At 39.8% G+C, this 26,532-nt stretch overlaps 1 protein-coding gene and 1 pseudogene across 3 annotated transcripts in view; one reads left to right on the top strand and one right to left on the bottom strand.

Annotated features, from left to right (window-relative positions):
- The window catches only part of LOC145481117 (DNA mismatch repair protein Msh3-like), a 75,443-nt gene that overhangs the window by 14,854 nt on the left and 34,057 nt on the right, over window positions 1–26,532 (bottom strand). For 2 of the 3 annotated variants that reach the window (XM_081459520.1, XM_081459514.1), the window contains exons 1-7: window positions 7,466–7,864; window positions 5,010–5,621; window positions 3,917–4,011; window positions 3,517–3,656; window positions 2,112–2,242; window positions 994–1,166; window positions 1–269 (exon numbers count right to left, since the gene is read on the bottom strand). The exon at window positions 1–269 is cut by the window's left edge and continues 4 nt beyond it. In XM_081459520.1, coding sequence (XP_081315646.1) covers window positions 1–269; window positions 994–1,166; window positions 2,112–2,242; window positions 3,517–3,656; window positions 3,917–4,011; window positions 5,010–5,621; window positions 7,466–7,786 — 1,741 coding nt within the window. In that variant the 5' untranslated portion in view covers window positions 7,787–7,864. Of the gene's footprint in view, window positions 270–993; window positions 1,167–2,111; window positions 2,243–3,516; window positions 3,657–3,916; window positions 4,012–5,009; window positions 5,622–7,465; window positions 7,865–26,532 lie in introns of those variants that run through there. The other variant, XM_081459526.1, reaches the window with a different exon arrangement.
- LOC145464572 (bifunctional 3'-5' exonuclease/ATP-dependent helicase WRN-like) lies at window positions 19,911–23,024 on the top strand (annotated as a pseudogene).

The raw sequence follows: 26,532 nt of genomic DNA on the forward strand, positions 1-26,532 counted from the left end.
TTAATCTGAGAATTCTCTCTAGCTTGAAATCTTTGAGGTACTGGATAAGTGCTGCAAAACACGTCTGAACTGACTTGGGTAATTTGAGGATCATTTCCAATGCTGAACATTTTTGCTGCTCATTTGATTCTCTTGTGATATTCACTTTGCATACGTCCTCATTTCGCACAGGTCTATGTTCTTCATAGAATTCTGTGATACAGTTCAGAGCTGCTGAGTGATCAAACAGTCGATCAGGCATTCTTTCAAGTCTGATACTGTTCTCCGGTCTGTAGGAATTTTAACAAAATGAAATGTGCTTAGCAGCAAACCATATTGACTTAATTCTGTTTCCCACAATGGAAAATAGGGCCAGACATTTTCTCAGAGAAAAGTAGCAGATGAAAAAGTAGATATATGCATTCATAAAATAATCAGTAATAAGATGCTAAAAGGGGACAACAACAACATCCTTTATGTACTCTTTTTCTTACAGCAGTATGAAGGAAATATAGGAATTGAAAGAAGAGGAACTGCATTTCTGGTTAGCCAAGACCTTATGATTGTTGTCCACAGCTTTCTGTTTCCATTCTCTTAGATACTTCCATTATTGTTCTTATTTAAGGGGAGGGGGGCTGGAGAATTTTCTCACATGTGTTTTTTGGCTAATATCCTAAGGAGATTTGACCAAATCTGCAGTCATATATGTCTACATGTACAGGTCAGAGACAAGGCTTTTAAAATCCAGCCTAAAATAAAAAATTACTATTAACTGAAGGTATAGTACAGATACAGACAGAAGATTAGCCCCCATGTTATATTTCTGCCAGAAAAATCTCAAGTAAGGAAGAGCAGTTGATCTGTTACCATTTGTTCTTGTTAATCTACACCTCTGTTGTTCTTAGTGCTAGGGGTATTGCTTGTGTTCATAGGAGGGGGGGCTGGGGGGGGGGGGAACTCAAAGATGTCAAGAAAAAGTCTAACATCAGAAAATAAAGATCTATTGACAATTACCTTTGTACCCTTGTAACATAATCCCTGATGAAGTTCTCTGTTTGTACGGTGAGGGAATCTGGAAGGAGTAACTCTTCTGGGCTGATGTGCTCAAAATGAGACTCTAGCTCTGTGTAACTTGGCTCATCTTCAAATTCATCATAGACGACATCACCAGTGGAGGGCTGAACAGCCTGTCAAAAAATTCCCACAGCAAATTTTTTCCCTAGATTTCTTGTGGGTTCAGTTTGGATTGTTAGAATAAAAGTATTAATAGACCCAATACATAATTAAAGTTCTTTTGAATGCATTTAAGTTAGCCTCACTAAACTCAGTTTGACAGTAAAAGTTCTTTTGAATTATCAACTCAAAAACAAGGTTAGTCAGGCTAATTTTAATACTTACAAAAGAATTTTTAATAATATTTGTACTATTTATGAATAGGGTCTATTAAGTTTAAAAAATTGAAGAAGTGTTGTTTTACCTGTATTTTGTCATAATTGTGTGACAATGTAATTTTGCAAAGTTAGACTTGAGCTGGTGCTGGTCAGCAGTTTTCTGGCACAGTCATGCACCACAGGGCTGCTTAGATTACAGGGCTTGAAGAAAGGGCCATCCTGTCATCCGCGACAAGGAGATTTTCCTTCTGGGTTAGTACCTTTTCATTTTCACTTGCCCAATGGGCAAGTCATCAAGCAAGTTGTCTGCCAACTAAATCGTTGACTTAAGTACCCAGGGCAAGCAAAATTTGAGAGATACTTGTCCTAAGGGCAAGCTAGAATTCAAGGTTTTTTTGTATGAAAATGTGCCACTGCTTCAAGCTTTGAATCTGCTCCTTGAACTAAGCAATAGGCTATGACTTTAAATGTTGGTGTATGTTAAACCTTAGCTTTACACTTTTTCCTTAAGAAAGTATCCCAACTTACATGCATACATGTACCCTTACCAAAACGTACTGCTACACAGGAGTTTCTCAATAACATTTTCATCAGGGGGCTACTGGGTTTTACAGGCGAGCAAAACTTTCTTCCAGATGGTCAAATGAAGTGGACAAAATCAGCCTCACAGTCAGTCAATTGCCCAGTGCCCGGCCTTAATGAGCCCCTGCCTGACACCATTCAACAATGTAAATAACTTACCACCAAGCCAAAGATTTTCTTGTCACTGCTTGTTTTAGAGTCCTGCACATCGACCTCAACAAGACACATAAGATACCCACTGCCCATCTCCACAGAGTCAACTTCATCCAATTCTTCCAATGTCTTCATATCTTTAATACATTATATGAAGCAATCAAGGAGGGCATTTTTGTGATTAAATGCCTATTTTCATTTTAGAGTGGTTTTCAATTGAGTGTTGAAAGTAATCAGGCAATTACTTTGGTTTTGGTTTCACTACAGTTTGAGACTGGCTGAGCGGTCTAATAATTATTGGTTGGTAGTTAATTTGGTTTTGGTTTTGGATTTATGAAACTTATGGAGTTGTATCTATGACAAAATTGGATACTCAGTAACTGAAATAAAATCGTTGCAATCATGAATGCATCAACCCAAAGTTGAATGGCAACAAGCTGGTTCTGCGACTAGTCATGACACAAATACGCACAACATAAAGAGGTAATAAACACAAAGATACATGACAGCAGTAGGCATAGCACAAAGAGGCATGCATTATGACTGTTTGCAAAATCAGCTTGTTGCCATAATTTCAGCTTTAGAATGATACATTCATGACTGCAATGATTTTATTTCAATTACTGAGTATTAAATTTTGTCATAGATAATACCTCCATAGACAGGACTCAATGAAAACCGCTCTATGCATTATTTTAAGAAATGAAAATACTGTGCCTGCTACAAATGTGTCAAAAAGTTTGGGAGAGTTTAAAAGTATAGTGCAAGACAATGCACTCCCACGCATGGATCTACAATGTTTTCGGAAACATTTTGCAATTGGTATCATCAAGCTATCTACAGTAAGGGGCTAATTTCTATTATTTTATTTCAAATAAAGCTAAAACTGATACATCATGTACATGTAAAGCCTGCATCATGCCAGTAGTCCCAAACTGCCATGAGTTATCCCAGTTTCTGTAACATAAAAAGAGTGGGATACAGCATATCTAGTCCCCCAGCCAACCCGTTCCCCTCCCCCTCCCCTTTGTCCCGGATATAAAGATTCTTCTAGACACTAGAATAAAAACAGACTTAGTATAATTATGGTAGGGTAACCAATTATAAACCTGGCTGAAAGGGAAAGGAACTTTGTCAGTAAGGTGTCTTGCCCAGGAACTTTTTCATTTAATAAACTTTATTGGGAATGAGATAAAAAAAAATAGAACAAAGCAAAACAAAAACAAGAAAAAGAAGAAATAGAAGATAATAATTTCCAAAGGGAAAGCGCAAATGGGATGAGAGTACCCATTCGAGGAGCTTCCCAGAACACAATGTAATGACCCTACACTGTACACTCGAACCTGGAATGCTCAACCCAGATTCCACTGGGTCACTAAACAGATGAATAAGGTTATGACAAAAAAAATACCTTCCCCAACTAATGTTGTCTTTGTATACAGTGCCTGCAGCTCTCTTGTGAAAACTTTGCTTTTGTTTTCCCCAGCTGCTTTCAGTGCTGCTGTTTCTGTTTGTTTCACCACTCCAACTTTGTAACCTTTACTAACCAACCTGAAGAGCAGGACATCACGTCATGAGATGCCAACATTTTAATAGCCTGTATTATTAAATAAAGGATGACCATAACAACGACAATGATGATAATGGTGACGATGAGGATGAGGATGATGATGATGGCAATGATGACAATAATGATGATGATGAGACCACAACAATGGCATTGTGCTACCTCAGGCTACTTTTAGGGGTTACCTGTGTACTTGAGTTACACAGATACATCAAAATTTCAGTCAACAGCCGGCACTGGTTACCTTTTGACGTGAACATGCAATCTGTGTGTAGGTACACTTGCAGTGTTGAAATTATGATCCATATGACAAAAAATGTTGAGTACCTTGGCAGCAATCTATAAAAGACAACATTATAATAATGGTTCGCTGGTTTTCATTCATTTACCTTTTTGAGCTTGTAAGCAATAAAGATTAATGCAACCCCCCCACATCATTGTATTAAGAAACATTCAGTCACTCAACTTTGTGTTGAAAGTATCATTAAAGTTTGTTGTTATCCAACAATAAATATGTTAAACCATCTACATGTACATGTACAACATAGCTTAATATATTCACATTTTTTGCACTGTTTCATGGGCAAGTGGTTGCAAGGTGCCAAAAAAAAAAAGACAATCTCTGATGTTACCCTTCGGACAAATTGTAACTACAGTATGATGTTCTTGCCCAAAAGCCATTCTCACCAGAACCCCTCCTAAATTTCCTCAAAAGAAAATTCTCCAAACAAATCACTTCCCTATGAGATCACTTCAACCATACAATCCACTCGCCACAGGCTATTGGACACAACTTTGCCCACCGCCAACTGAGTCTGCCATGTGAACCAGTTAAATGAGGTGACCTAGCCTCCTGACCAGGTGAAACAAGTGAACCAGACAAGTGAACCAGGTAAACCAGGCAAAAAAAAGTAATAAAAGTATTTTAAATGTCTTTACACTGCAAAAATGCTAATCTTTTATATGGTATGAAGAGCCCCAATTCTAAAGAGCTCAATAAATATACAACACAATGTCCAGTGTTCAAGGTTTGAGTGTCCTCACTGTAATAATAGATACACAGGTCTTGTTAAGGTTGCTGACAATCATTACCGGATTTAACGAATCTCATTCTGCGCAGTTCCAGAAAATGTCCATATCCAGCTCATGGAAGGTCATTGGTAATTGCAAGCGGTGGGGTAGGGGGGCCTTAAACAGAAATATTTTGAGGGGTAAGTATGAAGCTTAACTGGAATTTCCAGAGGGGTGGGGAAGGGTTCTAACCAAAACACCCTACGCGAGGGTGGTGAGTGGATATTTTCAGGAACAACACAGCTAGAAGGAGGTATGATAATTACCTCAGCATCCTCTCCAAAGAATCTGTACCTATACCCACACTCCACAAATAAAATAACATCAGGGTATTTAGCCTTCACTTCAAGAAACTGTAGTTCCAGTGGTGTATATGCAGATCTAGTCCTGGAGTTCAAAGACTTCAAACTGTCTGCGTCACTCTTGTCCAGTACAGCTTTAATCTTGCTGATTGATTTCACAGGTGTGTGCGACACGCACGCAAATTTTGTGAAGTTGAAGCTTTCCTGAGAAATGCTATTGTTTATCTCCATTTCCTCTATATCACCATTGTTAAGAACAGAGATATGAGCCCCGCTACTTTCGCTATCAAAATCTTTATCCAACTTGAAATTTTCCTGGTGACTTCTGGAGTGAGATATAATTCCCAACTCATTGTTTCTAGATGACTGATCCTTTAAATTTGAGTCCATTTTAAAGCAGCTCAATTTAGCCATTGTGGAAGAACTTAATGTCTCCTTGTTTGTCAATGTCAAATGGTCGTCATCACCCTGGTCACCATCCTGCATGGACTGATCCAGATGAAGTCTTTGCTTCTTAGAATTCTGTGCAACGCACTCATTGTTGTCCTCATCATGAGATGACTTGCTGATAGTCCTCTGCAAAAAATGAAAAAATAAAAAAATAAATAAAATACAATTGCTATCAGTCAATAAAATTTTCTCTATGTTGAATATTTTTCCCACTGAATTAATTGCACTTAGAGATTGGTATCTGGGAGTTTGTACATGTACAAATTATACACATTTGAATCCCATCAAGGACTGGGATTTTTTCATATTTGCCTGCAACTACTGACATTTTATCTATTGTACTATAGTACTGTAATTATGCAGGGGTGCAGGATTTGGGAGGGGGTGAGGGAGAGGTTATAGGAGGCAGGTCTGGACCCGTCCCATTTAGGCATTATATGCCCAAAATTCCATAAACAACTGACATTACACGTAAATTTCACTCACAAGTATACAGCGAAGGACACTGTAGATGTATAGACGTGAAAAAAAATTGTGAGAGGGAGGGGGAAGCAGGAAGAAAGATGTCCCTGGGCACAGGGCTAGGTGAGTTAATGTTTAAGTTGACAAAATGGTGACAGAAACAATCAATTAAGGTAATTCCCTTGAAATTGTTCTACTATCAAACTTTTTTTGAAACTTGGCATAATTAACATTCATGATATGAACATTAAAAAAATGCAATAAAAAAATGGGGTCACCATGCTTGTTTACGCGTCAGCAGGCTCTTAAAATGGGCTATTTTCAATGGTTGCGCTTAAATAAAAATTTGAATCACCTTCATACAGAATTAAGTCTTGGTTACTGAAAGTAAAGCTTCTTTTATTCACATAAGCAGTATTGCTTCATTTAAATCGTTTTTGATTGCCTGGTTGTGGGAATATTGCACTTTTTCGGACAGTTCCGTGGTTAGCTTGAAGTCCTTGCCTTGGCCAAAATACACCCAGTACGGAACCATTTTCCAAAAAAAATTGTTCTACTATCAAACTTTTTTTTCTTCTTCAAATATGTTCTTTATCAGACAGTTCTTAGCAAATACTGGAACAAAAAAATCGGGGGTCACCGTGCTCGTTTAAGAGAAAAGCAGCATTTACTTTGCTATCGAGGTTAGTTTGAGGGAAATCTCTTACGTTTTGTATGCGCGTGCGCTAATGACGCGAAAATCGTGTGCAGTAGGGATGCGCAATGCAATACTAAGGAATTACCTTGAGTGGATATTGTGTAGTTCCAGAAAATACCCATACAGCCACCCCAAGGGAGGTTAATAGAAATTCCAAGGGGGAGGGGGTTTCAAAAGCCCATTTTTTTAAAGGAAAGTACGACACTAAAATGGAATTTCCGGAGGGGTGGGGGAGTTCAAGCTACATGTACAAAACCTTCCGTGGGAGGGGTATGGATATTTTCTGGAAGAACACATAGGCATATGGCATCTCTGTCTCACCAGACTTTGAAGATGTCACTAAACTTATTTGCACCAAAGTGACTGAAAGCAGATGTTATGTCTAGCTCTATCCATACCCTGTAACTACGAGAGACTGTTCCATACCCTCTCCTCTCATCTAACCCCTCTCCTCTCTCCCCTTCCTTCCATCCATCCTCTACAAGGTCAGTGTGAAACACGGACTGCAGACTGCAGACTGGGGCATAAAATGCGGACTGAGGGTAAATTGCAGACTGCAGACTCCATTTTACCCTCAGTCTGCATTTTACCCGGGGTCCGCAATCTGCAGTCTGCAGTCCAGAGTCTGCGTATTACACAGGCCATCATCTAACTCTCCCCTCTCCCACCCAGAACAGTACATTCTACGTTGCTTTTGTTCAGGAAACAGTAGATATCAAAATATCAAATATTCCAAATAAAGAAAGAGTATACAATCCTGCACTAGGTTAGTCAGGGTTAGTAGATACCGCAGTCTTGTGAACAAGCCCACCTTAGGAGATTTCGCTCCTGTGTTGTCAGTATCCTCCGACTTGGAACATGGTTTTCTAACGAAGAAACTCGAAATTGTAGCCTGGGTTTGGCTTTTTGTGGAAGGGCAACTTGGAGAATGACCATTAACAGAAGACTGTGTGGAGCACCGTAGCTTTCCGAGGTTTATTTTCCTCATAATTATCAAGTTTTGACGGGGAAAATCAAGGAGACTCTTTCCCGCTCCCGCGAAGTGCTCTATCCTAACAGGACGGGAAGGAGTGGGGAGAGTACGGTGGCCAATGGGGCACAGACTTCGCAAGCTCAAAGATCGACTCTGCATATGTGGTGTATGGGACAGCTTGTGTATAAATAGAATTGTATGGGAAAATCACCAATCGTTAAAAAATCGTGTAAATAATAATCTAATTTGAAATAAAGTTTTCCCACCTCAAATGTGTCGCGCACTTGTCTCTTGTGCCGATTTTGAAGCCATTCTCACGCCGTTTAGTGAAGTTATTCGAAATCGTTCTCTCTCCTTCTAAAAGAAGTGAAAGGCAGACCACTTCATCGATCGCCGGCCAGACGTCACTCCACAAATCACTCTCTCCTCAAAAGGAAAAGTCCCGAATCGCAATTAAACCAACAGTTCCATAAAGCCCAATAAAATTCACTCCACATACGTGTGCTTCAGCGGTCGGAACACTCGTGAAGAACTAAAAATTTGGCTCAGTTAAAGTTCGCCTCTTCGGCTTTCCTGACATGCTTGTGAGCAGGTCCGCGATAGTGCAATGGGCACCCAACGAAGGTTTTTCTTAAATGCTTTTAAACGCTGTTTTAGGCTATCTGGAGTGCTTTTAAAGCTCTGTAGGTTAATTTTAGGTTGCGCTTAAAACAATTTATCTGGTCGGTTATTCTAGGGGAACTTGAGTATTCTCGAATTTATTAGGACTTTTTTGTCCATTTCCCGAAAACCTTACTAAGTCTTATCGCCTTTCCGAAAATGATAGCTGACCATTTTTTGGTACCTAAAGGACATTTTGAACAATCCGAAAAAAACAGACATTAAATTTCTCATATCACGAAAGTTCGAAGTGACAATTCACTTAAGAAAATCAGAGAGGATTTGAGGCCTTCCGAGCAGATAAATGTTAAATTAAACTCAGCGGAAATTCAGATGAAATATAATTGATCTTTGCCCTGTGGAAACAATCAAATAAATGGCCGTTTTTATCCTGTTATCTGACAGGAAGTCACGCCAACATTGCAAATTCATGTCGCGTGATGGCTCGTCACGGCGTGATGGCTCAAAAGGTCAACAGGCCATAGGGGGATCACAGGGGTGTTTCGGTGGGGGGGCAGCAGAGGTAACCTTAATAGGTGCGCTTTTATTTATTTATTTATTTATTTATTTATTTATTTTTTACACTCGTTCCCAATGAATTGCAGCCATCTAAAACTCCCCTTAAAGGGTCCTAGTCAGCCACACCTTTGTTTTTGTTTACATACAAGAGTTTGCTATGGTATTTCATTTGGAGCATGTCGAAGCAAAGAAAATCACTGTGAAACTACTAAAGATAAGGGGCATACTTTCAGGAACACAACTTACAGTAAAGCAACACAATTCCGCTTCACCATGCAATATCAATAACTTTGATGGCATCGAAAATAGCAGGACTGACTAGGCTCCTTTAAGAAGCTGAGGATCTGGCAATTACTGTATTATGCCTCAAAACCATGGCTCGCTAATACGTGAAAACCCTAATGTATTATAATAGTCCTGCATCTGTCTAGCCCCCATGTTAGCAGGAATAATTCTTTTTTGAATAATTAATTTTTCTTGAATTTCATTGTAAAAGAGTTAATAAAAAAGACGACACTGTGTTGTCATGAGGAAATATATTAAGGACGTTCGCGCTAATTGTTTCTGCACATCCTTACTGTGCATGCAAATTCACACGCCACGTCATGCGTGAGAACGCGCGCTAAGTGATAAAATGAACAATGATAGGGCAGACGGCCATTGCGTGACGTTCGGTGACCCCTATTTTTCTTTTGATCGATCATTTTCTCTACCGATTTTCTACGCTTAGCGAAAAAATGTAGAAAATCTATCGACTAGAAGTTTGAATTTTTTGCAAAATGCACCATTGAATTCCGTTCTTTTTAGCTCTTCGTTTATCTGTGCGACGGTTTCAAATGCCTATTGAAGGGTTAAGTTTTGTGAAAACGTTGGTAACATTTGGAATAATTTACGCAACAGACCCACTTCTACAAAATATGACTAAGATCGTTTGTCTCCGTTGACTCACCTTCGATATTTTTAACTTTAAACCCCTGTAGACCATGCTGAATTACGTGCGCCAATTTTTCAAAATCAGGTTAGTTTTCCACACGCTTTATCTCTGAAACGAAGTCGGTGACCCCCAATTTAGTTTTGCATTTCTGACACAAGTAACTCATTATCTGACTGCAGTAAAAAATAAAAAAAAAACATCTATTGACTGGAAAATTTTCGCGCGAACGTCCTTAAGCCCTGGTCAAACGGACTCGCAAGTAGTCGCAAGTAGCCACAAGTTGAACTTACGTAGAGACTTGCGTTGGGTGGCCGAACGGACTCGCAAGTTTCCTCGCAAGTACACGCAGGTCGCAAAAGAACCCATTTCAAGGCAGACATATATTGTATTTCTTTGGCCAATAATAGGTTAATGGACGTCACTCAACTTGCGTTGACTTAGGTTGGGTGGCCAAACGGTAAAAAACTTGCGTCGACTTGCGTGCAAATTTGATCTCGACCAAACTGAGCGTAAGTCATCGCAAGTCAACGCAAGTGCACGCAAGGCCTGGCCAAACGGAGTCGCAAGTAGACGCAAGTTGACAACTTGCGTCTACTTGCGAGTCCGTTTGGCCAGGGCTTTAAATATGAAAAGAGATAACAAATGACTATACTGCAATAATTTCATTTAAGCTTATTACTTTTTGTAAGATATTACTGAATCAAATCTTTCGACGACCTGCAGTGTATAAACAACAACAGTGAGAGGTGTCCCAGATCATCGAGATAAAAAGAAAAAAAGAAAGATATTTCTGCGTTAAGACTCAATTCTTTCTAGTCAGTTTTGCACTGAGCAGTACAAATATGGTCATCCAAAGTCAGCTGAACCGAACTGAGCTTACACTTCAAATACTTTACTTACCCAGTGTAAAAGAGTGACAGAAGTGTGCCATTTCTCCAGCAAAAATCATTACTTGAATTTTACTTCCTAATTCGACCAACTGTAAACGTTTGAATTTCGTAATTGGACGAACCAACTTGCAGCATAATGTTTATCTATCCTTTTCGTAAGGATTCGTTTGTTTGGCATGGTAGTAAAGAACGTCAGTAAGTCTTGTCTGTAAAACTTAAGCATGCACTGTGAGACCTTAAGGTCATTCCTCACATTTGCATCGCGCATCCTTACTGCGCATGATTTACGGCGTCATTAGCGCGCGCTCGTGCACTCGCATATTGAAAACATGACGGATTTGCCTTGATATTGAGCTCTGTCAGTTGAAAAAATGGCTCTAGCTCACCAACGAGCACGGCACCCCAATTTTTTTTCCAGTCATTGTAATCAACTAATCATAAGTTTTGCGTGAGAAAAGACTGATCTAATTTCTATTGCTGAAAATTGAATAAATAAGAAAAATAGCAGATACACTGTAGTCTTCTCAATTTGCAGTTTGGTAACCACGTCAAGAAATTTGGTTCAAATTTTTAATCAAGGATTTAGCTTTCTGTCTGAATCAAACTTGTTTATTTGTGTCCGACACAATGTTTTGACTGTAGTTTAATGCGTGTTCTTATGAGTCTGGGCTCACAAAGATTTTACAATTACTGGAAATGCGTTCTTATGATAAGCATTAAATAATGCCAAAATAGGGCATTTTCAATGTCTCACTGCTCCTTAATGAGGATGGGCACCCCCCTTTTTTATTTCAAAATTGAAGTTATCGTATGACAAATATTCAGTGGACAAAGTTTGAACAAAAATCTATTGTCACTTTTATTTCAGAGGAATTACCTTAATAGCTAGATTTTGGCTACATAGTGCGTAGAGTGGCCAAGAGCTTTTCCCGCCGTCACGTCCGTTAAACATGCGCAAACGGGAAGGGCTCTGGGGTCGAGAATGACCTTGTGCACCAATGACTGGGTATTTGTTTGATACTACTATAAAGGTAACAACTTATGAGGATTGGTAGTGATTATCCATCAAAGTACAAGGCTGGAAAGTGCTAGAAACCGGCGCTAGTACACCGTGGGCTAAAAAAACATACAGTGCGTGATTCCAAGAAGAGTCGCTGGTTTCCCGACCGCTGGTCGAAGCGAATGAATGCCCTGCGTACGAGAATGAACCCTGGAGGTTATGTCAGCACATGCTTAACGAGTCCGGTCATCGGTCCATAGAGAAATTTCTCTTTCAGTGAAAGGAAACAGTGACAATATAATACACAGAAGAGGGAAAACGAAACAACGGAAACGAAATTACTACGAATAGGGCACTAATGACCATGAATCTGATTGGATAAAAAGCGAGAATTCCGTCAGTCAATTGAAGCATTTTCTCTTCTTTTCCCATGAAAGAGTCAGTTGTGGAAAACGCATGGAGAGTTATCGCAGAGACTCAAGTTACAAGTAGTTCGCTTGACATCTTCGTGGTCAGGCCCAAGCTTTTTCGATAAAATGGATAGGGCAAGTTCAAAATGCTTCTTGGCCTGTTGATCCTCTCTCATTTTAAACTCCACAACACCCAATTGATCGTAGCTACGTGCGACTTCCACGTGCTCAGTTCCCAGCTTTTCAAGAAGAATGGAAAGGGCGTTTTCAAGATACTCCTTGGCCTTTGGCAAGTTAGCCAACTTACACTGTAGAAGACCCAGGTGATGGAAAGTTCGGCCGACATCAACATGCCTAGGGGCAAACTTTTCCCGATAAATAGAACGAGCCAGGTGAAGATTCTGCTCTGCTTCCAGGTGGTCACCTAAGTCACACTGAACAGAACCTAAGTGAAGGTACGTATGAGCGGCATCGTTATCCTGTTCCAGATTCAGTTTGCTAAGAATCAGTAAAGAACTATTAAAATGCTTCTTAGCTTGCGGGAGGTTTCCCAAGCGACGCTCTACTTTAGCTAAGAAACTGTAAATACACGCTGCTTCGACATTGTCTAGTCCCAACTTGTTACGATGAATGGACAGGGCACGTTCTAAATGCTCTTTTCCTTCGTGATGGGAACCCAAGGAACTAATAACTCTGCCCAAACCGGTGCATCCGCGTGCCAATTCTTCACTACCTTCACGTGTCTGAGTACCGTCCATGACCTTTACAGCAGCACTATAGTACTTCCGAGATGAGTGGTATTCCGCATTACACTGTGTAATCCGGCCAAGCCTTCGTAAAAACGAACTAAGAGAGATATCTGTGATGGATTGGTCTTTCTTGAGCTCCTCAGTAGCAAATATGCGTCCAATTTCCATAGATAGAGTTTTCAAGTGTCCAACAAAATGTTTGGTTTGCGCGACAGAATCTAACTTGTCCCAGGTCCAAGGTATTGTTTCCTCAATGAATTGGTTGAATGACATTACTGCAGCATGAACAATTCGAACGTGTTCATTCGAATTCATACTGTCATTAATCACGGTGAGTTTGACGATGTCGTGTACCACTTGGTGTAGGCGAATGTAGACACCGTCCTTCCTTTTGTCGATTAGAATAAGAGATGAACCTTGGATACGTAGTCCTATATCCTCTTTATCTTGACCTCTACACACATTCAGAACGTAATTGGTCAAAATGTCTAACCTCAACGGCTGTGGTGCACAGAAGGCGAGGAAAGTTAATACATGCTTCATTTCCTCATCACAATTCAACTCTCTTTTAACAGCAATCTGGATCGCTGCGGTCATAGTTTTAGGGTAAATTTGGTTTGCTTTGGCAAGAACCTCTTGGGTTAGGGCAAGCTTGCCTTCTTCTATCTTTTTCAAGTAGTCGTTCCAGCTGAAGTATGGATGTAGCTCACGCACTTTTGCTACGTAAAATGCTGCGCTGGCCAAAGCAAGAGGCTGGTAGTCCAATGCCTTTGCGACGTTATTTGCCCCTGTTGTATCGTCTTCGATACCAGAAATCGTCGCCAGAAATCCACTGGCCTCGGATGTCATGCCTTGGCTTATACTGGTATGACAACATAGAGAGCTGTCTGGAGGGATACACGAACAGTCCTGTGTTGTAATTAACAACTGGCCGTTTGCCCATTGTTCACTTCCAAGCTCAGGAAGGAAACCCAGCGTCGTAGACAAGCTAGTGACATTGTCAACTACAAGAAGCCACCATTTGTAAAACGAAATTTTTGTCCCCATCAAATTTTTGAGATTGTTTATTTTCTCTTCTGTCAACTTATCCTTGGAACTGTGGATGCTGGTCACTGTGGGTTCAGGACAGCTCACTTTTGTTGCCAATGACACATAGGATTCCAGAAGCGTGTCCATGTTTTCAGCGTTCAAAGTCGTTACAAATGATGGCGAACTGGAAAGGTCGATGGTCTTGTCATAGACTCTCTTCGCCACTAAGCCAGCCAGTTGAGATTTGCCACTTCCAGGATTACCTGAGATATAAAAGTAACTGAGCCTGTTTTTACTAGTGGCTCTCAAGTTGTCCAGCTTATTTACTATTGTGGCGACATCACTCTCACGACCTGCGATTTGGTGAGGCGGTACCGGTGGAAGGACGCAAAAAGACTGCTCATGACGCCCATACTGGAGTTGCCATTCTCGACCTTCAAATTGTTCATCAATTCTATTTAGTTCTTCTTTAATCCTTATTAGATCTAGTTCTTCTTTAATCTCTTTCGGATCGGGGAGAGACACCAAATCGGTTAAGAAAGTAGTTTTGGTGGTTTGGATTTGGGCGACGGACAGGCCAAGCGCTTGAAATGCACTCTCGACTTTGCGAACAGCATCTTTAAAGAGCCGGTCTGAGAGCTGAGCCCCTGCCATATGAGCGAAGTAAGAATTGCGAAATTCTCTGAGATCATTTACGCTAGAGCGGATCAGCGGGTTAAGTTCGTGGATAGAATTGGAAAAACGAATGGCGTAAAAGAGCATAGTACTGTCCCATTCAGCTGTATTACCTTTTCTCATTGTCGCCAAAAGCCTGGCATTTCTTCTTTTGTTCGCTTTGGATTCGCGATTGAAGAAATCCAATCCATTCTTTGGCGTGTCTTGCCATTCACCAAGTGTTGTCTTATACCGGTTGTCCCACTCCTGTTTGAAGATTAAACGCAAACCCTCGGACACTACGTGAGTGGCAATGTAACAGATCCTGTGGAAGTTGAGCTGCTCTTCAGTGTACGCTGGTGAGATAAGATAAGATGAGATTTAACAACAACAACAACAACAACAACATTGACTTTATTTTTAAAATTTGTGGAAAAGGCCTTTAAAGCCAGCAGTTAGCACAGCTACTATGTAAGCTACTATGTACATAATAAGCTCATTTTTCGAAAACATACACAAAAGATAGGATATAAAGATAAGATAAGATAAGATAAGATAGAGTATGGCAAGGTAAGATGAGATAAGATACAATAATATTGTGTTAACACGCTTAGCTATCATGGTGGGCTGTTACAGGCCTGACATGTCACAAGGTCAGGGACTGAAATAGCTCACCAGCTAGTTTACAGGTATTACAAATTAAATGAAAAAATCGCTGAAATAACATCATTTCAGTAAGGGCCTGTTTACACGGAGGGAGGGTGCCCCGGCTAACCAGGCTACCCGGCTAGGAGGGTTGACACATAGCCCGCCTTTACGCGCAACTCACCTCACCGAGACAGTAAGTGGGCTGCGTGGGCTATCCTTTGAGCGGCCGCTAAGCACAACAAACAAATGGCCGACCAAAGAAACTTTTTGGCGGCAAGTTTAATGTTTTTATTTCGCCTGTTCTCTGCCTGAGACTCATCTATTACATTGATCTCTTCAGACTGACTGTCATTCTGTTCGGCAGATAACACTGGCAAATGGTAACTACGAACAAAAAAAACCTCGCCCCGCCATGTTTTCGCGGTTTATCTCACCTCCGCTAGCCGAGATAGCCCGGCACGAAACGTTTACATGGTAAAAAGCTATCGCGCCTAGTCGGGTGCCCCGGGCAAGTAGACAGGGTGCCCCGGGTAGGCGGGCTACTCTGTCTAGCATGTAAACGCTTCAATGCGTTTTCTAAAGAAACGTATGAGAAGTTAGCCCTCCCAGGGTAGCTCGGTTAGCCGGGGCACCCTCCCTCCATGTAAACAGGCCCTAAGAAAATGGCCCAAAGCCAATTTCCTAATTGGTAAATCCAGTTTCAAAAGCGGTTGGCAATCTGTTTGGAAACATGACATTTATTAATGCAACAATGTTGCCAAAACATCATTTTTCTGTGTGGTAGACAGATATGCAGAGGAAAGGATGAGGGGATATTTTTCTGTTTAAATTTTTCGCGTTTATTTTCCGATGACAATTAAATGCAATGGAAATGGCAACATGCACTGAAGTTCGCGAGAAAAAACTCCGCGAGCTAGCAAAATCATATCGTCTGGGTGTCTCGAAATTTCAGGTTCGAAAATCTCCTCCTTGGTGTCCATTTGCATGACCTGCGTAGACCTGCCCTTTCTGAAGGACTGCGAGCAGTTTCTGTTCTGCGATTCCACACCCAGTTGTTATTCTGTAGCTAATAAGGTCACACTTCGATACGATATTATATCCAGCTCAATTCGTAGATTGAAAAAAATTTTGTCACTTGGAAATTCAACGAAGACTGACTTACTCATAGTCTTGATACTAGCGCCCCAAGGCATAGGCCACTGTTTTGTTTTATACTAACTTTTTATAGTGGTCTTGGACGAAAATCCATCGACACTTCTGGAAAGAGTACCTCAAAATCAGTAAAATAGCCAAGTTTGTAGGCTGTGTTTACTGAAACACAAAACTAGCCTCTAGCGTATAAATGCCTGCCATACTACCCGCTTTGTAGAACCATGAATGTCTTCGCTACTTTGCAAACAAGACTCTCAAGCTTGGCCAACTTTCTAACAACGATGCGCTCTTTCCCGGAGGGTCGACACAAGGCAACCCTAACTTAAGGCGCGTGTTGTTAATGATGTCCATGTTACTCTTATAAATAATTTTAGCATGTTCCAGTTCTGGGGATGACTGGGATGACATATTGGACTCCACAAGGGTCTCAGTTCTGGTTCACCAGTTGACTAGAGTTTGAATGCAATGAAGCTGGGATAACGTTACAAAGTGGACAATTGATGATTCCATTATCACTTTCTTGGGTACGGCGTCTCAGGGGTTACAACTTAGTTATCGCACCGTTATAGAATTATTTTAATAATTTTTTAAAAAAAAATTACTCAGACAACGCATCCAATCAATGTTACAAAAGCCTCTGAATAAAATGTTAGGAACTCATTATGTAGATTTGGTTACCATGGTTACCATGGAGTCAAGACTTGACTATGATCGATGATGACCTCCGCTGAGGTTGTTAAAACGTCAGCCACCACAAACAGTCCTTCTCAGGACTACACTCAGCCGAACGATCGTACTTCACCGAGGTAGAATTATTTTTCAATTAGCTTGGTTTTCTTGATTTTATGTGGAACTGAACTGACACGAAAACAATTGAAGTAGGAAAAAAATACTCTTTCTTGCCGTCCACGTGTAATTTGACGCAGAAGGGACGTGAAAACGTGGTAAGAACATCAGTCATGCTACTCAAACACGACCCGCAGAGTTCGTTTTTTTCTTATCACGTTTTGACACTAAGTGTGCGTTATTAAGGGAGAACACACACGACCGATTGGAATTTATTTTTTATTTGTTATTATTTACTTAACGTTCACAAAGACAAGTAAAAAAAAAAAAGACTGAAGAAATTAGCGCGGTATTAGGGACAACTGTGCCCAAAAAGAGAGGCGACAAAGTTTTAATAAATGACTGAATGCATGAAATTCATATATTTGAACTGCGGATTAAGGAACACTACTTAAGCAGTAGTGTTAATAAAGCCTGAAAAAAAATCAGGCTTGTACAGGAGTCGAACCCATGACCTCTGCGATACCGGTGCAGTGCTTACCAACTGAGCTATCAAGCCAACTGGGAGCTGGTCATAGCACAGAAAACACTGACGTAGACGTTTGACCTATGAAATTATCTTGAACAAAAAAAAAACAGATAACCAAAATATATATTTTCTGACCTGCAGTTTGTGTAGCATATGCACCATCTTGCTCTTCTGCAAAAAAATAAATCATATTTATAAGAATGTGGTGGCATTCTATTGAGATGAACGCTTTCAACTTAAACAGGTTTTAAATGATTTAGTTAAGAGCCCCCAAAGAACAATTTTCCAACCACACTTTTTGGTTAAAACACGATTTGTTGTTGAAGCTGGGGTTACTCATCACCAGTCACTATTCAAACTACATAGGAAAGCAATATAGTCCGCATTCGCAAGACAAGTTTTGCTTGTTTTCCTTTAATTTGCTTTCTGCGGTTTAAGAAAACGAAGTCAATATTATTCCAGCATCTTTCCTAGAAAATGATTGGATTGTCATCCTGTCGTATGACTAGATGTGTCAACAAAGATTTTGTGAGCAGTGGAGAAATACCCGACTGCTATTTCGTTTGCTCCGTGATAATATCTCTGGGGACATTCAAAGCCGTTTGAAAGAGTGGATCAACCATAATAATAAAGAGATTAATAAAAAATAATTTTAAATCTCACGTACCCGGGGGGACAGCAGGGTGGAAAGTAAGTAGGACAAGAAAGTCGATAAATACCGAGACCTGGCCATGAAGATAAAGGCATTATGGAAAATATAAATAGTGAAGATTGTTTCAGTTGTCACTGGGTCTCTAGCAGCTGTATCAAGAAGGTTTGAAGTGATCCCGAAGGAAATCGGCAGTAGGTTAACGAATGCGTTGGTGTAAAAGACGGTGCTCTTGGGAGCGCGAGGATCGTTTAAAGAGTCATCGGTGCCGAAGGTGACTTGTTGACACCCAGTCGAGGAAGTTTTCCAGAATCCCTTGAGACTAAAAAAATTTAAAGTCTTGTAACTTTGGCAATTTTATACCTAGTAACGTGTTACGCCAGAGCAAGATAACATTTGAATATCTGTTATCTCCAACCTGGGGTAATGACATGATCTGTCACGTGACTATTCTCGAATTAGCGTTTTAGGCTACTGTGACAAGATGTCCTTATCGATTTTGAAACAAATAGGACATTTGAGGTTTTATTTGAGTGAGGCATTTGAAAATACATGTACGTCTGGCATTTAAGGGGGCAAGCAGATGTGTGAAAAAGTTCGAAGACTAGGCCGAGGGTTGTGCAGACTCGACAGTACGTTACATGGAATCAAAATTTAGAGTGAAAGTTAGGCTCTACCCGACAATTTTGTGCATGACCAAGAACAGGGCATGACGTCGCCAGTCACGTCTTCAGAACCTTTGGAAATTTAGTTTGTGTTTAAATTGCATTGGTCTACACAAAACGGCAAGTTTTAGTTGTGTTAGTCTAGAAATCTCTAGATTGTATTGTGTCTGAGTTATCATACGCCGTTTTCAAAACATTGTAATAAGCGTCCCACAGGAAGATATACACAGTTCCTGAAGCCGTTTAAACCGTTTTATTCGCGTAGCCGAGTAACATACAACAACAACACCGAACTTGATTCGTTCTTCTCACCACAAGCTCTAAATCCTATTCTTAAACTATGTATCATGCACAAAGTGTCCGATTACGACATTAAAAAATAAATAATGGGCCGGAAGTTTAGAGATTAATCAAACTTGTGGAAATTGCATTACATTATGAATTCTGGGTCGTAAGACAGTCCTTGAAAGTTTAAGGATACAACTATACTTAAAAATTTTTCTAAAATTTTCGACGCTGTTGAAAAGCTTGGCAACTTTGTCTTGGAATGACCCGTTTGTGTTGGGGCTTTCAATCTTTTCAGATTGTTGGACTATTGGTCTCTAGCACTACTTTGTATTTCTACTGGGAGATAATCTGTGGCCTTAAGGACAATGACTTAACGGCGGGCCTAACGCAAAACTAGTGGTTGCCAACTGGACGCGCTGTAGACGTTGCGTCAAACACTGATGTAACGGGTAACAAGCGAGATCAGCATAATCAATTTCACTCAAAATTAACGTCTCAGATAACTATTTGTGTTGTTGATAACTTGCAAGGCTTTCTCAAAATAGACATAGGCGCATAACAGGAGGATGCTGTATCGTTGACACGGTTGTGGCTAATTGAGGCGTTCGTTTATATGGACGCCTTGGAGTTTCCAAACGTTAATACATTCCATCTTATGACCGTCGATCAAGATGTTTCAGGATCGTAGTCTGGCAAGTTGTGTGATCTGGAAATTTGTGAGATGGGGACAATTCGACCATTACTTTTGTCTTCTTGTCATGCATCTTTAGATCTGCAGGTGCTTAGTTGTTTGATTGAGTTGCAAATTGAACTTCTGCATTTGTCTAAGTCCGACGGTTTCGCTTCGGACTCACAGTTTGGAAAAAAATGCTTTTTTTTCAAATATGACACAAAAACCCAACCTTGTTCCCAGGGCCTTTACTCTGGCTTGAGGGCAGGGCGGGAAAAGGCCCTGGGATCGGCTGGTCACATGATCTCAGAACACCCAAATATCTTGGGTGGTCTCTTCGACTGAACCAGAGTTTTTGTCAGTGCTTTGTCGAGTCGGATTTTCTTTCAATAACGGTAATTTTCCATCTTTAAATTTAAAAGCTCTTCAAATGAAGTGTTTTGAATATATGCTGAAAGTTCAGGATGCTATTGGAGTCCTACCTACTGGATTTGGCAAGTCAATGTTCTTTTACCTTCTACCTCATTTCATTCCTGTGAAGACCACCAACATCATAGTTATTGTTATATTATTAAATTCCATCATCGAAGATCGACTGAAAGTCTTAAAAGTTCGGAGGATAACCGCTGATGTCTTACAGCTTCCTGTAAATGAAAAGGAACCGGCCGAGAACTTGTTCGGAAATGAACAAGAACCAAGCCAGCACGTCTTCCCGGATTCAACGAAGTTTCCTCAAGATGTAGTTAATGGCAACACTTCAATCGTATTTCCCCAGACAGAGGATTTGTCAAGTAAGGAAGGTCGAGAGCTAATAGCAAGCAACGTCTTCCAGGACAATGTTGTTGCCTGCATTGTTGATGAAGCTCAGTGTTGAATTATGGTAAGTGCGTAAAATTTTCATTCCTTGTTTATTCATGTCATGTTTGTTACAGACTTGCTCTACATCTGGGAAATCTATAGGGACTTTAAGATACGCTACGGCGAGGTGTTACTACGGCTACTTTGGCCGTGACGGACTAGGCTGACAACGGTGTTTTACCCGCCAAACTCAAATGATTAAGATTTTGCTATACGGCGACAGTATGTGCAGTTTCTACGTGTCTTTACAAAAATGACTACCTTCAAGGAAACCAGAGATTATTCTACTTTCATACGAAATAGGCTTGATTAATGACAATGATTTCCTTCTCCTGTATGTCTTACATCTTCCAGAACTCAGATTTGCATTTAGAACTTGATAGATCTGCCTGTAATTCCAACCACAAAACAAAATATGAACAACGATACAAAAAAGCTCGATTTCAACACGGACAGGTTGTTCGTACAACGATTACGTGATAAGCCCGAAAATACAAAACTTTCGATTATAATAAAATACAGTTCGAACAGTAGTAAACAATTATAGCTCAGCTTAGTACATACGAAGCTTTCTTATCTACGGCTGTTCGGCCCGATACTAATATGACTGAATTGATGATCTCGTGGTAGGTGTTAAGATTGTTCAAATTTCTCTACAAATGAAAAAGAAACAGTGATCTTAGAACTGATTTTTATGATTGAGAACTTTATCTTCAAACTAGGCTATTCAAACAGTGAAAAAAAGCGTTAAAATGAGAGGTAAACAGCAGGCTTATACTCACGTAGAGAAGAGTACGTGAAACCAGGCACTTTCCCATAGTAGAAAGCAAGGCTACGGCGGGAAAGCCGTACTGGTGCGCGCGTCACGATGTCACCGAAAGCGATCTTCACTATCTACTGCTGTACTACAGCCTAGCCGTACCATATCTTAAAGTCCTCTCTGATACGACACCATTAAGTACAGTACTTACATTGGACTACTATTCGGCAAAAAACTGCTCTATTCTCTATCTGTTTATAGACAATGACAAATTTTACTCCATGAACTATATTAATAATTCACCAGTGACTTCTATGATATTTACACTGCTTATTGAAACATTGTCTCCATGCCATGCTATTACAAATGAACCATAATAACAAGATACCACTAAATAAACATCCTTGTTGTAAGTATCATTGCACTTATGTTTGAACTTTAAGATTTGAAGCTCAAGGTTTCTTTTTCTTTTTCAGGGGTGAAGATTTTAGAAAAGACTTCAAAGACCTGTAGTGTCGAAGGCATTCTTTCCCAATGAACCTACAATGGCTCTGAAGGCAAAAGTACCACCTCATTTATTGAGAGACTTGAAACAAACTCTGCGATTGAAAAATGACTGGAAAATTGTTGCACGAAACCCTAACCGAGTAAACATATACCTCAGTGGACAAGAAAGTGCGTCTGAGTAATCACCAGGGAATATAAGTTATGACAGAATCCTACAACCTATTGCTAATGAACTGGCAATTCAAAGAGAAAATTACCCAATGACAAACATTTACTTTAAACTGAAATACTGTGGATGTGCGTATGGCTTACTTGAAAGAATATTGAAAGAGAGACTATGTGTTGGAGAAACATCAGAACCCACTGCGAGACTGTTTGCAAACAACCGAGGGTGAGCGTGCCATTTGCAACATCAGCACTTGGCATGGGGGTTGATGCTCCTTATGTGACAAACATCATTCACATAACACCACCAAGTAGCCTTGAAGATTACATGCAAGATATTGGTCGTGCTGGCCGTACAGGACTTTCATCATGTGCTACACGTTATTATAGTAACTCTGGTATTGGAACTAATAAAAATATGTAGAGGAATCAATGAAGTCATATTGCAGATCAGGAGACACCTGTCAAAGGAAACTCCTTGTGGATTACTTTGGATTCTCCAGTGTTCAGCAAGAGAACTGTTGCTGCATATGCGATGACAAGTTCAAACCAACTGAAGAGGATCTACCCCAAGCTATCGCAAGCACGGTCAGATTTCTATCTAACAATAACCGTGTTATCCTGGAAAGGTAAATCAAGAGTGCAATTTCTGACCACGAGTCCCAAGTGACATCAGAGTGTTCAATGCCATTTGACATTTCTGTAGATATCAATCTGGCTGCAAAAGTTATGGAGGGAGTGGAATATATTGAGTCAGAAGCAGACTTGTTGAATCATTTGGCATACGGGATGAAGCCTGTTCTTCTCAGATCTTTTCGCATATATCTGAGCACACTGCTCTGTGTACAACTGAAATGGACTCCGATGATGATTAGAACATCAACATAAATTGTTCTTTTCGCTTATATCTGAGCACAATACTGTATGTGGAACTGAAATGAACTCTGATGATTAGACCATCATCATAAACTGTAATTACTGTGAACTATTGTAGATATATCTCGATTTATTCTCTTAAAACACACTACTGATATTTCATCATTTCCATGTTGTTGCTATGACACTGATCAGTTTGTCTACATTTGTTCTTATCGCTTATATCTGAGCATAGTACTATCTGAAATGAACTCTGATGATGATCAGAACATCATCATAAATTGTAAATACTGTGAACAACTGTAGATATATATCTGGATTTACTCTCATAAAATACGCTATTGATATTTAATTATTTCCGTGTTGTTGCCACGACTGAAACTGATCAGTTTGTCTACATTTGTTCTTATCATAGACATATCTGAGCACAATACTACATGTACGTGTAGAATTGAAATGAACTCTGATGATGATCAGAACATCATCATAAATTGTAAATACTGTGAACTGCTGTAGATATATCTTGATTTACTCTCCTAAAATACACCATTGATAATTAATGATTTCTGTTGTTACCATGACACTGATCAGTTTGTCTACATTTGCTCTTATCGTGCATATATGATTATCTGAGCAGAATACTATATTTAGACCTGAAATGAACTCTGATGATGATCAGAACAGCCATCATAAATTGCAAATACTGTGAACTTTGATTTACTCTTAAAATACACTATTTAACAATTAGATTATGAGCTCGAGATTTCTATGAGGTGATTCTTGATGAGGCCGAAGGCCGAATCAACTATCACCTCATAGAAATAGAGAGCGAATAATCTAATTGTTTTAGTAGAATTCTTACCAAAATTTACTTCAAATAACGATTTCCAGTTTTTTCTTGACGTATTATTAAACTTTGCGCCCGAAAAAGATCGCTCGGATTGAATTGTCATTTAAAATTGAAGTTGTGTGTGCGCGCGCGCATCAGTATTTTCAATAATTTCAAGAAACCGTAAATGTCCTCCGTTTAGACTTGTCAGGAATTTAATTACCATTTGCATCGAAATTTTCCTCCAAAACGAAAAAAAAAACCGTAGTCATTTCCTAGACGACCTCCAGCCACTGCACACTAATGGCTGATAGTGTTCAATGGCTCAGCCAATCAGATTACAGCATTTGCATTAGTATACTAGTAGAATTCTAATGATATTTAATTAATTCTGTTGTTACCATGACACTGATCAGTTTGTTTACATTTGTTCTTTTCTCTTATATCTTTGTTCAATACTACCGCATGTGTATAACTGAAATGAACTCTGATGATGATTAGAACATCAAAATATGTGAACTTTGATTTACTCTCTTAAGATATACCATTGATTAACTAGGCCCTCAGCGATCTCCGTTCAAGTGTATGTCTAAGTTGATAATTCTTCCAAGTGTTTGGCTAGCCACGGATGATAGTCAACAATTTTGAAATACCTCAGAGGAAACCTTTTAATGTCAGGGAAGCTGCCATGAAATTTTGCTGAGATATGATTGAAAGGATTCAATCGCAATAGGTCAGACACCATTTCTTTTTCATCTCTAAGTGAGTCACGTGTTGTATGTTGCACAGATGTCTTGTGGATCCCTACAGAAGAGTCAAATTCCTCTACAACCTGATGGATGGCAGTAGTTGCTTTGCAGACCTTGCTAATGGAGTTCAATGCTTTTACTGCAACGGTTTGAAATTTCTTGGGCCAGGTCGTCTTTATTCTTCCCACCCTCCGATTTACAAAAAACTCCCCATTTGAACTGATGATATAGCTGTGCTTGCTCACTCGTTCTAAAATCATAAATGTCGCAGTAAAAAGCATTTTTTATATTTAGTCTCCATACAGATCATCACTGTGAAGAAAACCTGCTTGGATGGCGGTAGAAAGAGGAACGCAAGGAAAACTAGTCACTTTGAAACAGACTGGGATCGATAGTTGTGCGCGAGTGATTCAGGGATTCTGTAAATGTTACATCTGTGGAGTTTCTGAAATTGTTAGTGCAAAAAGACACACAGAAGCTTAAGGTCATTCCCCTGAAATAGAAGCGGCACTGAGATTTTTGTCAAACTTTGCCTATTGACTGTTTATGTTATAGGAACTTAAATTTGGAAATAAAAATGAGGGGTCCCCGTGTTCGTTTAGGAGCAACAGCACCTTGTTTATACCATATAAATCCTTACAATAGCACCATGATTATAGTCACGATTTCTTGCTAAAATCACGTTTCCGACGATTGTTTCTTGCTCAGCACTGAGAATTGGCCCATATTTATTTCACATAGAGAAATTTATTACTCAATTCAACACAACAGAAAAAAATGATAGGTCACCGTACTCGTTTTCAAGAAAATGACGATTTACCTCTATGGCGAGCTCCAGCCGCAAAGAAAAGGCCGCCATTTTTTAACGCGCGCGCGCTAATCACGCGTGAAATTATGCGCAGTAGGGAAGCGCAATGCAATACTGGGGATGACCTTAAGTGCTTTGGCATTTTTAAAGTTTGTGGTCAACCCAAACAATCCCACAATCACTTGCGTGGCAATCTCGATTTCAGGTTTCCACTTTTGTTTAACAAGCACGCTATTGAACCCGTGCAAAATGAGGAGTGCGAGGGAAGGGAAAAAAAGAGATCGCCTGCGGAAAAGCATTTGTTTCTTTCATTTTTAACATAACAGTGGCCATTATCCAGAATCATTTACACGTCAACAGCGCACTTATTGTATATCTTGATTGGTAGTCAACATGACAGGCTGAAAATAAATGTCTCCATTTGAATTGGAATTGGAGGATTCTGTGGTCACTAAAAGATTGTCACAAGTTTTACACTGCTAACGTAACTGTTACAGTCACGGCTGTTTTTGTTACCACCTAACTCCGGTCACATGACCTTATAGTTTTCTTCTCGTTGTTGTTCAGTCTGTTGACGAAGATTTTGAATATGTAGCTTCTTTCTCCGACCCAATGCTGAATTCAATAAGTTTGTGAAAATTAACTTTTTGAAGCACAAGTTACACGCAAGTTACGAGGAGCTCAGGAAGTCAACTGTTCTTGAGCTGTCCAAGACTCATTTCGTTTGTCAGCCGTGGCTTTTACAGATTTGCAGCCTCCTGGCCTTTGTTTAATTGGTTTTTACAACTTTGGTCAATTTTATTTTTCACTTTTCCTATATAAATACGAGAAAAGTTAGAAAGAATGTCGGAAAGTGGAGTATGAGTAATCCCTTACTTCTCTTAGGAACAGTAAGGAGAGGGAAACAAACATGCAAATTCCCTCCCGCGATGAGTCGATGGAAGCAATTATCATGTCCGCGGTTGCGTGTTTCGCTCGCTTTACTGTCCCAAAGAAAAAAACGGACTACAAGTAGTTAAGTTGAAAATATTTATTATATTGTATACTATTTGACAGCAAGATGTTTCACGGACTCCATTTTCTTATTTATTAATAACGGCATACAGACAACAATAGCTTAA

Source organism: Orbicella franksi, chromosome 1 (assembly GCF_964199315.1).
Source record: "Orbicella franksi chromosome 1, jaOrbFran1.1, whole genome shotgun sequence".
Taxonomy (NCBI): domain Eukaryota; kingdom Metazoa; phylum Cnidaria; class Anthozoa; order Scleractinia; family Merulinidae; genus Orbicella; species Orbicella franksi.